Genomic DNA, 13,500 nt, shown 5'->3' on the forward strand with positions numbered 1-13,500 from the left:
GCCTAGTAAATTGCCATAGTTTATAGGCAGAACGCAATTAGTGTAGTTTTATCACACGTTTCCTCAAGTGACAGTTTTGTTTACGCACTCGGTACGCTAGCAATCAAATAGGAAGCCCATGTGCTATTTTCGAATTCCACCAACCACGAATGAAAGTACTTCCTCTCCTCTCATAGTAACATTATCCGTAGAATGTCAGCGGTGCCTGCATTGCAGGTTGATAAGTCCCCATGTGCAAATGATTCAAATATTTATCACTCGATCCCCAAAATTCTAGCCTTCTATAAAAACTGCTGTGTTCTAACCTGGCAGAACCTTTCTGCTCTGTTACCAGAGCTGAATATTCTAAATTTATGACTGATCTAAGCAAGAACGCGTTAATCCTCAACGCTGAATGCACCCTGCTGCGGCCACGCTTTTGCTTGCACAGGGCTTTCAAGAGAAAATGTTGACCTTATTCTATACCAGACATCACAATAAATTATCCTTCACATCAAACATTTTGTAAAACGAAGAAAACGAGTGCTTGGAGTAAGCTCTGCGTAGTTGTTTGGCTTGGTTTATGGAGTCTTACTTCCCAAAATTACTCAGACCTTGACAGGCGTTGTAGTGAAGGGTTACGGATATTTCGGCCGCCTGGGGTGTTTTAGCGTACGCTGACATCCCACCCCACACGGGCGCCTTGCCTTTTGACACCACCGAGAAGCGATCGCAAAGGCCGCGACTCGATCCCGCATCCTTGGACATAGCAGTGGAGTGCACTAACCACTGCACCACCGTGCCGGGTATTTGATGTTCTCTTGGTCAAGTAAAACTGATGCCAATAGAAGTACCTAGTAAGCCACTATGGAGATTACACAAATAGGTTCTGCTCACGTTCGTTTCTTTTCGTTTTGGGAATGTACTCCGATATTTCCTGCGCAAAATTTGTTCAAGATAACCCTCTTGCTCATCCAAGTGAAGGCAGTTATGGATCGGTGTGATTTGCGCACACTACCACCGTGAAACTAGAGCCCATTTGTGAGATTACTGCACACTTTCGTTTGCTCTTTCTCAAAAAAAAAAAAAGCTGTTTCAGTAAATGAAGCACTCACCAACTGCAGACGAAAGAGATAACATTTAGGATTTGAAAAGCGTAGCTCCTGCGTGCTTGTAATTGTACTGATGGGAAGTCCCCAAAGAAAACATTTTTTTTTTGTACTCCTGTCTGTCTGAAATCAATGAATGAATTGATAGAATAGCCGCCAAACCGAGGTGTCGACTCAACTTATACAGCAGTGATAGGTTAATGAAGCTAAATATGTGCACTGTGCTCTATTGATATTTCGTCTGTTAGGCTCACTTAAAACGGGCGCTCCACACAGCTCCAGCAGCGTCTCAAAGCCTTACAAGCGGGCGCTGAGATGCCACTATTCTTGTATTGTACCACTTCTGGACCTCCTTGTCGCATCCGATAACAAGACCCGCAAACTAGATGGATAGGGCACTCGATTCCTAAGCATGAGGGCGCGGTTTAGATCCCGATCGCGTCAGTAGCGTTCAACTCGACTCGAAACACAAGCCTTGCATGCATGGCGTGAAGGCAGTGCACGTAAAACAAAAAGCGTGTAGTCGATAATACTGATGAAACCTCTAATGTGGCCTTTTTCATAAGAAATAACGTTTGGAACGTTAATGTACAACACAATACCACGCAATAGAGTATATGATGATTGGATGACCTCAGTATTCACAACCGAGTGCGTTCAGTGTTGTGGCATAATACTATAGGAAGCCTCTCTTGTCGTTTCTCCAGCCTCCCCAACCGTACAGCTTCGGATACGACACCACTGACGAGTTCGGGACTCGTCTGTATCAAAAGGAGCAGGGAGACGCCAGCAACGCCAAGACCGGCACGTACGGCTACCAGGACGCCAACGGCCTTTACCGCACCGTGAGCTACGTGGCTGACGCCGGCGGCTTCCGTGCCACAGTGGACACCAACGAGCCGGGAACTGCACCTGGTGCCAGCGCCGACGCCGTCTTCAACGCCAAACCCATCGCGGCTCCAGCCGTAGCTCCGGGTGCGGGCAGGTATGCAGCCGGTCGCTACGGGGGAGCCGGACCGTGGGCTTCCGCTTCTGCAACCGTTGCCCGCGGATTCGGAGCCGGTGGTTCCTGGGTGGGATAGTCCAACTCCCCGTATGAAGCGCGAGCATGCTGTCCGGAGTTGCATAGTTGCATCCTCTAGTCCAAGCTGGATGCAAGTGGAGTGCAGAAATTCTCAAACTTCGTTATAATAAAGAATGTTTTGTTGTGTTATGACCGGCGGTAGCGTGTTCTATGCTTATTGCCCACTCTCAAGCGTCGTTATTGAAGGATGTGTTGAGGTGAATTGCAATACTGAATTGCCACAGAAAGTTGAAAATAACTCGTACATTGCGCCAAAAAACAAAAAAGAAAAACGGATGATTAGCCAACATTCGTGAAAAAATAGTTTAATATCAGTGATAGAAAGCACACATGTTCTGCCGGAACCAACATTCTTTAATAAATCGCCTTGTGTACGATAGAAAGCAGAATATTCGGCACAGAAACATGTTGTTGGAGCTCGAACGCACTTGTTTGTCGGCAACAACGAAGACACGCTGAAACTACTAACACAGGAGAGAAAGTCTCGGGCTAAACCAAGCTGTTATGGATCAAATTGACAGCTTCAAAAGGGTGTAGTGGATCAAATAAGGGCCAATATTTGCTAACTACTTGTGAAGTGCAGGGAGAAAAAATTATAAAAAAAGAATGAAATTGATAAACTACATGCCATCTGCACAAGTGTTCCCCTAAAAGCCGCAGATATGAGAGCCAAGGAGCCCATGCCAGAAAAAGCCATCAGGCTGCCCAGATTCTAAAACATTACAGGGGTAGTTAAGTGTTCATTGTCTATTTTCGTTAAACGTTCTGCAGTTCTTTGCTCAAATATGTTGCTTAGTTGCCATTGCTTGCGGTCATATTCCGACGTATTCAGATTTTGAGTTTCATGGGACCAAAATTTTGGGGTAACCCGCAAAAAATATAGGGGCCGCTTAAAAGTGAGCGATACCAAGATTATGTTAGACACCAATCTTTAACAAATTCGGACGAAGTCCAATTTCGGGCGTTGAGGGGGCCACATTTTGGAAGTGGCTGTGTAACGGATACATTAGAGAGGGGAGGGGTCAATGCAATACAAAATATCAGAAATAGATCACACGAATAAACGACGCAAATGAAAGAAAATGCAAAAGATTGAGTCGAAAATGATGACAATACGCATAAAAATCCATAATGCAGAGTGCCCAATGAGAAGTTTGCATATGTAGCGAATAAGTAGTTCAACAGTTCTGTGAAACTTTTTGCTTATATAATGAGAACACAACCAAAATGTTAAAGAAAAACAATGAAGAGAAACTAACACTCGATATAGATGAACGAAAAGCATGTTAAAACGCGGGTATAAACATATCAGGGTTAGTTATAGCTATAAGTAACGGCGATAACTTTTTCCAGGTCTTGCTAGATTAGGGAAAAATTGAGTTAGAACGAATGACGCAGTTAAAATTCGTTCTACTAACCCTCTGATTATCATCTTGGCGGAAATAAAGAAATGGTGTCGGCGCGATATAAAGATTGTGTAAAATACTGTATCAACAATAAATTGTGTGCAAACAACAAATGCGGGAGAGCTTTTGAGGATCCTATTATGATCTCGCTACAGAATAAATATTCAGTTTTAACCGAGGATGGCGACCTTATTGAAAAAGCGATAAACGATACCATCAGAGGCATCAATGCTGAATGGCGGGAAAATTAGGCGGTAGGATAGTTAGAGAGGATACCGGCAAATTATCTGAGGAGACGAAAGGTTTTGTTAAGAAACTCTAAAGCATGAAAGTCTCGGGCGGAACCGACAGGATAGAATTGGAAGAGCTATCAAATGTAATTAATGGGTGCAAATTGTCCGATTTAAAGAAGTACAACGGGGAGAAAATTGAGCATACTCTAAACAACGGCGGCAGCCTTAAAGCGGTCAAGAGGAATTTAGGCATAGGCAAAAACCAGGTGTATGCGCTAAAGCACAAGGCGGGCAATGCCATCACGGAAATGGGCAAGATAGTCTAAGTAGACGAGGAATTCGGTACTGTTCTATACAACAGCTGATGTAGTTAGGACAATAATGAAACTGGAAATAGTGAAGAGCAGCCAGTGATGAAGAACGACGTTGAAAGCTTTTGAAGCTCGTAGCGATCGTAGCCGTTTTCTCAGGGTCAGGACGAACACCTTCCTTGCTAAAAAAAAAAAAGACCCGGGAACCCCTGCTCCTAACGCAAAATTGCACTTCTCTATTATCAAAGTAAACCCGGATGACGTGATACCCTCTAGCACTGTCTGAATCATTTTTAGGTGGCCTTCAATTTTAGAGGAGAAGACAACGGCATCATACAAGTATGCCAGACAAATCTGCTTCTTCACGCCCACCAGCACAGTTTCCATTACTCGTTGAAATGTCGCTGGTGCGGAGCAGAATCCACATGGCATCACCTTGAACTGAAAAATGCCTTCCGGTGTGATGAATGCGGTCTTCTCGCGGTCGCTTTCTTCTACCTCAATCTGCCAATAGCCGCTGTTCAGGTAAATCGAAGAGAAGGACCTTGCATTACAGAGCCGGTCGAGTTTGTTGTGGATGTGAGGAAGAGGGTAAACGTCTTTGTTCGTTATGCTCTTTAGGTGGCGGTACTCGACGCTGGAGCGAAGTTCCCCGTCTTTCTTCTTCACGAGAACGACTGATGCCGCCCAGGTGTTCTTTGATGGCTGGATAACGTCGTCACGAAGCATTTCATCGACGTGCTCGCGGATGGCTTGGCGTTCTAGCGGCGATACGCGATAGGGGCTTTGTCGCAGAGGTCGGGAGTGTTCGTCTGTTATAAGGCGGTGATTGGCCAGTGGTGTGGGTCGTCCCGTCGATGACGACGAGAAGCATACACTATAGCTTCGAAGAAGACTTCGAATGTGGTCTTTTCGGCGGGGGGTTAATGCCCGGTTGATGTCAAATGTCGGCTCACGAAATTGGTCAGGTGCGTCTTACAGAGATTGGTCGTGGAGACCGAATCCATCTCGGAGGTCCGCTAATTCGTCGAGAAAAGCAAACGTCCTGCCCTTTTTGAGATGCCGGTATTCTTCGGTAAAGTTTGTTACCATCACTTGAGCTTGTCCTTTCTGGAATTTCGCGATGCCCATTTCGATACCGACACGTCGTTCCAAGAACAATTGGATACTTTCTTCGACGATGCCTTCAGCGGTTTCGATGTCCGCGCTTCCCACGCAGACTACGACGCTTGATTGGGGCGGCACGGTCAATCCTCTTGCCGAGGACGTTTAGCGCGACGAATTGCGTCGAAGTCGTCGTAGCAGGTATGGGTTAGTCTGCAGAGAGCTTGATAAGCTTGGATCGCAGGTCAATGCTCATTTTAGAAGTCCATGCCTAAAATAACGTCGCGGGAACGCTAAAACAGATGCTTGGGCAAGTGGGTCTAAAAAAAGGGCCACATAATGGGCTGTTGCCGCGCAAGGCGGACTTATTGTTGTCCGATGGCGGAACGAATCACTGCCACATCGGCGCAACTATTTGGGCCGTGACCCCTTTTCCCAAGCATTTCACCCCAGAAGAGCCGAGCACCAGGCCGGGGGAAAGCTTGTACCCATTTAAAAACCGGTGGGTAACCGGCGGCACCAGGGATCGAACCCGGTACCTCCCGAATGCGAGGCGGATGCTCTGCCACAAGGCCACCGCTTGTTCCGGTCAAAGCGGGAACGCTGCTGCAGGACCACAAAGCTGGTGAGATCGGTACGCACATTTGCGGGTACTCTTGCAGTGCATTGTCCCGATGAAGTAATCAGGTTACCAATCTCGGTACGAATCAGCGGGCCATCCGAAGCGGTTGTAACTTTCCTGAGCTGGAAGGCTAACGGTCCACTAATTACTGAATAATCAGCTCCGGTGTCTGCTAAGGTGGTGTCTCTGTGACTGTTGACACCAACTTAAAGGTCGGACGTTCGCGGCCTTGTTTTGCATGTTGGCTTGGGTGTTAGATCTCTGCTTCGTCTAGTACTGAGGTCGCGGCCGTGCACGCCATTGTCACTTTTCCGGGCAGTGGTGTTATCTTGGAGTCTGGTCGCGTCGTCTTGGATGTTGATGTCGTGCGTAGCGGTGGTGTCACTCTGAAATGCGGGCGTGTCGAAGGAGTCTTCACATGTAATGTCGGCGTCATAGCGGCGTCGTCCTTACTCGTTATCGGCGGCGAAAGATGTTCGTTATTTCGCCGTACAACAACCTCACCTCCAAAGGTTGCTACGTTTAGTTTACCATACGGAAAAATTGAGGACCTTCCTCTCACAGTGTCATTGTAGCAGCTGCCTGACGACGAAGACCGGACCCTGTACGGCGATGGGGATCTGAACGACGGCTTGGTGGCGCAAACTTACCCCTACGCAGGTAGTTCTAGATTTCTTGCGGTCGCTGAACAGGGCGGCGTCGTGGAGCGTCTACTGCTAATCCGCGGAGGCGATTCGTCAGTACGGACTGTGGCGTCGAATATGGCTGGCCTCACCGCAGTGGAAGCATAATGGCCGGTTGTTTGCAGACCTCCAATCGTCGCACTTATTGGGGCTCGAGGGACGTTGATAAGCATGGCGGGCGGGGGCCGAGGAGCGGCTTTCAGGAACAGGATGGTAGCGTCGAGGGCTTGGAAAGTCATGTTGGGGCGTAGGATGGCGTAATACAGTAGCGTAACTCATCGCTATCATTTCTTGTGCTGGAGCCGTCGGAGCTGTCGCTTGAGGAACACCCAGCACCTGTTGCAATTCTTCACGGACAACGTCCTCGAGCGTCGCCACCTGTGGTTGCTGAAATGATGGCGGCAACCAGCGAAGTTGCTCTCCGAAGATCTCACGGATGAGGTCCCAAAATCTTTCCCCGCTCATAAATGCACTGCTGTAGGGGCTTGCGCTGACGGGTTGCAGTGTTCGATCATATTGGCGCGTCCGGGTGTGCATCGTCTTCTTGAGGGTCGACGCTACACTTTCGATTTCGTCCAAAGTATTCAGCCAATTCAGGACATGTTCTGCAATAAAGCGACTCTTTAACGCCTCGCATTAAAAATTTCACTGATGTTAGTGGCGGCGCGGCGAAACAGGCACTTCATCTTTTCAACGTAAACCAGGACAGGCTCACTTGGGAGTTGAAGTTCTGATCGAAGGATGGCCTTGGCTCTTTCCTTCTGAACGACATTTGCAAAGGCAGTCAAAAACTCTTTCTTGAAAATCTCCTAACCCTCCAAACCAGCTTCGTGATTTTCGAACCATATACGGGCTGATCTTTTCAAGAGCAAAACAGAAATGCCTTACCTTCGCTTCGCGCTTCCATACGTTGAATTCTGCCACACGGTCGAAAAGGAGCATCCGGTCTTCCACATCTTCAGCGGGCAGTCCTTGGAAAATGAGGAGGGGGGGAGGGGTGAAGCCTTCCGGGGTCGGAAGGTGTCAGACAGCAGCCCGTGTTCGGGTTGGAGCCCTTGAAGTCGGCGACTGGCTCGGTGACCTGTAGGTTGCTCCCACAGGGCGACAGGAACAAGGACGGGGTCATCGCTTGAAGGATCAAGGGCAGCACCTCCATCAGATGTCACGTGGTGGCGAAAAGGTCGATGATACAATTGAAGAGGCTGTGAGTGCACTGAGTGCATGTAATGCGATGACAGGACAATAGATGGTCGATTAGTGTTACGAATTGAATTCCAAGCGAAGCAAAGCGTGGCAGGGGGCGGCAGAAAGATGTGCCGATGAGGTTAAGAAGTTCGTAGGGGTGAAATGTATGCTGCTACCACATGACCGGGCTAATTGGAGAAATGTGGGAGAGGACTTCCATTTCCTGTGGGTATAGTCAGGCCGATGAGGATGATTCATTTGCCACTCCTGGCACCACTCAGTTTATTTAGATCCAACTACTTTTTGATGAATAACACTGAATCAGTAAACAAAGATATCTTCGAGGAAATAGTAGTAGAGTCGCTAATATATACCAAAAACCAAAGTGGGCCCATGACACACCCTTGAGGGACACCTCAGCTAACTGTGGCTGAGGAGGAGTTAGATTCATTAGCAAAAACAAATCGTAGGCGAGACAAGGAAAGCTTCGGATGCAGTTAGTTATCGTGGGGTCTATATTTAACATGCTCAGCTTGGGCATAAATAGTGACTGACTCACAGCAGTGAATGACACACAGAAACACAGAGTCCGTCAGAAAACCTGCGCCGAGATTAGCGAGTAAGTCACATTTAAACGTGAAAAGCTTGTTTCTTTAGGGCAACCCTTTCCTGTATACATGCTGGTTTGTAGCTAATAAGTAGTTTCCGATAAGTAAAATGGGCAGATGAGTGTAGATTATATGTTAAATTATTTTGCAAGGCACTCAAGTAATAAAAATTGGTGTATAAACAAAATGATTCTGAGGATAACCGTATTTGTGTATTGGTATTATTTTCCCCCATTTCCAATCGTAGGGAAACAACCCAAAGTTATATTGTAACGGCGCGGGAAGCCGATGAACACGGGAGGCGGAGAGCAGAAAAACATAGGAGGATTGCAAAAATAGGGGAAATGATAGAAGAATATCCAACCGTATGGAGTAAAAAGTATGTAATGGCTGCTAAAGGATGCAAGTTTTAGTTTTTTGATTGAAGTTTTATTGCCTGGTGCTTCAAAAATAATAGAATCCATATTTTAAATGTTAGTGCATGGTAGAATGCGCAGGTTGCTGTTAGACACGACTGAACAAGATTGTGAAAATGTAGTCTTTAGGACGCCTGCTCAAAGATTCTTTGGCACCCAGTCACTAGCCTGCGTTAATGAAATCTCATTTTCACTGTCCGGTTTAACTACACTCCAAAAACGTTTGTGGTTTGTTTTGAGCAGGGAAATAATAGTTTTATAAAAATATGTGCATTTGGTGTTTTTTCCAGCAAATACCACCTCCAGTCAACAACTCCACTCCTGACTTCCATCTCCTGCCAGGTCGTCACTCAATGGACCATGCTCCAATTAGGTTGGATATCAATTCTGGTCAAATTGTGACGAGGTAAGACTTTGGGGGTTAAGATGGGCTAAATATTTACGGTGCACTTCTTGCCAACACGATGTGTCACAGGCCCTGAATGGGCGCTCTGTCCAAGCCACTTTGGAGTGAAGAAACATCTTCGCAATAAATAGAAAACAACAAATAATGGGAGCACTAAAATGGACAAGAACATCCGGATAGTACGAGTACTTCAAATAGTATAATTAAATTGATAAAATAAAGAGTGCCATCGAACACCGAGAACATCTGCGTTCCGAACGGCCACACCATGCACAGTTCACGAATTCTAGAGGAAAGCCTAAAAAAAGCAAAGTGAACTTTTGTGACGTATTGGCTTGAATATATCTCGCATAAAACATAAGTTCACACAAAAAGGAAATAAACCGCTATTGTCTGTCACTCTCAGATCGAAGGTGCCACAGCTTCCAGCTTATCGACGAAAATGATTAAGCATGGGAAGGATTTTAAATATGTCGTGAACTTCAACCACTCTAATGCATGACCAAGGCTAATGCCTAAGTTGCTTTCGGCAAGAGACGACGTAAAAGCAGTACCGGTAGTGAATGACCATGCAGGAAAAACACGTTAATGGCTGCCGAAGCGTCCTCTGATGCGAAGCTTGAACCTGATGATGGGAAGACAGAAGGCGGCGGCCCGTACTTGCACCTCGCGCCGCGAGTAACAACCAATAGTGGCGCGATCACATAACCTCCCGTTCACAGAACCCGTGCCTCGTATTTTCGGACAGTTTACCATAACCCAAAGATGCATGAACGCTCTGATAAGAACACAAATATAAAAAATAACAATTGAATACTGCCGAGTATGGCTTTGACCACAATGGAAAGTATAAGGACTGGAAAGTTGTAAAAGGGCTTCTGAACGGCGACCAGTGTTTATAAAGAGTACTACAATAACCTAAGCCTTTCCCCATAGCATTATACGTTTACAAAACGATAGATAGATAGATAGATAGATAGATAGATAGATAGATAGATAGATAGATAGATAGATAGATAGATAGATAGATAGATAGATAGATAGATAGATAGATAGATAGATAGATAGATAGATGGATAGATGGATAGATGGATAGATAGATAGACGGATGGATAGATAGATAGATAGATAGATAGATAGATAGATAGATAGATAGATAGATAGATAGATAGATAGATAGATAGATAGATAGATAGATAGATAGATAGATAGATAGATAGATAGATAGATAGATAGATAGATAGATAGATAGATAGATAGATAGATAGATAGATAGATAGATAGATAGATAGATAGATAGATGGATAGATAGATGGATGGATAGACGGATGGATGGATAGATAGATAGATAGATAGATAGATAGATAGATAGATAGATAGATAGATAGATAGATAGATAGATAGATAGATAGATAGATAGATAGATAGATAGATAGATAGATAGATAGATAGATAGATAGATAGATAGATAGATAGATAGATAGATAGATAGATAGATAGATAGATAGATAGATAGATAGATAGATAGATAGATAGATAGATAGATAGATAGATAGATAGATAGATAGATAGATAGATAGATAGATAGATAGATAGATAGATAGATAGATAGATAGATAGATAGATAGATAGAGAGATAGATAGATAATGTTTATTTGAGTGTGCCTCAACAGCCAAGTGGCCTTAAGGAGCGCACACTAGGTCAGATACATCAGAACACTTAATAGCATTTAAAACCAGGCATGAAAACAACAATTAAGCAAATATGTCTGTGTCAATAAAAGTTTTGTTATACAAGATTTCTATACGAGTCGTTGGACAGTTGGCGTGCAAATCTGGATAAAATGTGTCAAAACATTTTGCAGCATTTGCATGCGGCACACTAAAATTCAGTGACATCAGTAAGGTCTCACAGTTAATGAAACCGCGCACAATTTTTTGCAGAAACTGCACGTCACGTATGAGTCGCCTGTCGCCAAGAGTACACATATTGAGGTCTGCCAAGAGAGAATCGTAGTCGTAGAAACGGCGGCGTCCAATATATCTGTCATAAAAGATGCGTATGAACTTACGCTGGACATTTTCAATTTTTGCGCAATAGGTGGCAGATACGTTATTCCAGGCTACTGACGCGAACTCAAGACGCGGTCTCACAAGGGCACAGTATAGAGTGCGTACCCATTGGTACCGTTGAAATATTTTTTTAGTCTAGAGATAAGGCCGATATGTCTCAATGCTCGTAACACAATTGAATTTACATGCAATTTAAAATCAAGCCTTGAATCAACAACACCAAGGTCTCGTACATGGGCCAAACAAGAAATAAGATCCCCCAAAAGTGTAAATTCAAACACAACTGCGTCGCGTTTCCTAGTTAGAGACAAGACGGAAGTCTTAATATTCAACTTTAAGCGATTCAACAAACACCATTTCTCGACGTTGCTAATATCAGCTTGCAATTTGCGGCAGTCCTCAATATCTCCAATATTACGAAATAATTTGAAATCATCCGCGAAGAGCAAAATTCTGGAGTTCTTGACATGTAACGGCAAATCATTAACAAACACTAAAAACAACAACGGTCCTAAGTTGGAGCCTTGAGGCACTCCCGAAGATGATAGAAATTCGTTGGACACACAGCCCGAAAATCGGACCATGTTACAGCGGCTGCCAAGGTAGCTTTTGAGCCACCTACAGTACTTGAGGCAAAGTTCGTATTTTTCTATCTTCATCAGAAGTACCTCATGGGAAACCGTATCGAAAGCTTTAGTCATGTCAAAGTAAGCCCCGTCTACCTGACCGCGATTAAATACATTTGGGCCAGTATAATCAAGAAAGCAGCATAAATTCGTTTCCAAAGATCGACCTTTTAAAAACCCGTGCTGCAGAATTAAGATCTTCTGCTTAAAGTATGAGCCCATGCGTTCGTACATAACCATTTCAAAAACTGTCGCAAAAGAACAAATCAGCGACGCAGGTCGAAAGTTGTTCACATCACAAGCATCGCCAGACTTGAATACAGGAACAACTACTGACAATTTCCAATGACAAGAAAAAACACGAGTTCGCAATGATAAGTTGAACAAATGCGCTAAAACAGGGCCAAAGATGTCAGCGCATCCTTTGATTACGAAGCTGGGAATTTCATCAACTCCTGTTGAAAGTTTTGGCTTAAGTTTCTGAATCGCCAAAAGAACCTCATGCTCGGTAACATTATCATAAACCAAACAGTCAGCGCTGTCTTCAGAAGTGATAATAGCAGGTGCGTTATCATGGCGCACAAAACAAGAGCTGAAGTGATCAGCAAAAGCTTGGCACACATCTTGAGGTTTAAAACAGATACCATCGCGCGTCTTTATCACAGCAGCACTAACCTTATCATTTCGTTGCTTGCGCACAAAATCCCCAAACCTGTTTGGTTCCTTTTTAAAGCTCTGTTTAAGAAGTTTGGGGTGCTCGGCTACATCACGTGCAATCAGTTTTTTCACAATTTGTCTGCGCAATGAATATCTTTGGTACCAATACTCACTTTCTGATTTCACGTAGAGTTTATGATACTTCTGTTTTTTCTTCAAGTAATGTCTCAAATCACGCGAGAACCAGCAAGGAAATCCATATTTCTTCGATTTACGGCGTGGTATACATGTTTTCATTATACCCTGTACAACTGATGTAAGTAGCTCGACGCCTGTGTTTACAGCACCAATCTCAAGCAATTCTGACCAGTCATAGGCCTGAAGATCATTGTACAGCTTCAGGTAATTGCCATCGCGTACCTAAATTTTTCTGGCACCATCTCACGCACTGGACGAAAAGACAAAAAGAACGACAAGGTAAACGGGCAATGATATTTGTGTATCAGAACAAGAGGATCGCGCACCGCTTGCACGCCAAAAAGAGGCACATTACATAGAATTAGGTCTAAAATGTTTCCAGCACAGTTCTTCACTGCATTGCATTAATGTAAACCATGGAAATTACTAAAATCAATTAAACATTCGGCTTTTTCTCGAGTTGCTGTGCAGTCACTAGTGACCAAACCAGAGGAATGTGAACCTTGTATTTCGAAAAATCGACTTTTTCCCCAATATCTAAGAAATGATCAGTAAAAACGTTAGGAGCAGAGTTTGGTGGAAAATAGTAACAGCCAACTTGATAGTGCGATTTGTCACACGTTGGGATTTCCAACCACACACATTCTTCGTATATCTCCAGGTCTGGTCTCCTAAATGCATTTAGAACAGAACGGCAGGCTATCAGAACTCCACCCCGTATTTAATCTTGTCAGAATAGACCCTGTCGGCCCTGAAGACAGCATACTCATCTGAGAAATAAGACGCACTTGAACATGATG

General features: G+C 44.5%; 1 protein-coding gene across 1 annotated transcript in view; it reads left to right on the forward strand.

Moving 5' to 3' along the window:
• The window catches only part of LOC146200889 (uncharacterized), a 37,349-nt gene extending 35,179 nt beyond the window's left edge, over positions 1–2,170 (forward strand). Inside the window, exon 3 of the mRNA XM_084592463.1 lies at positions 1,796–2,170. Coding sequence (XP_084448589.1) covers positions 1,796–2,170 — 375 coding nt within the window. The remainder of the gene's footprint in view (positions 1–1,795) is intronic.
• The last annotated feature ends 11,330 nt before the right edge of the window (positions 2,171–13,500 follow it).

This window comes from Amblyomma maculatum, chromosome 2 (genome assembly GCF_055883805.1).
Source record: "Amblyomma maculatum isolate TAMU_Amacu chromosome 2, ASM5588380v1, whole genome shotgun sequence".
Classification (NCBI taxonomy): domain Eukaryota; kingdom Metazoa; phylum Arthropoda; class Arachnida; order Ixodida; family Ixodidae; genus Amblyomma; species Amblyomma maculatum.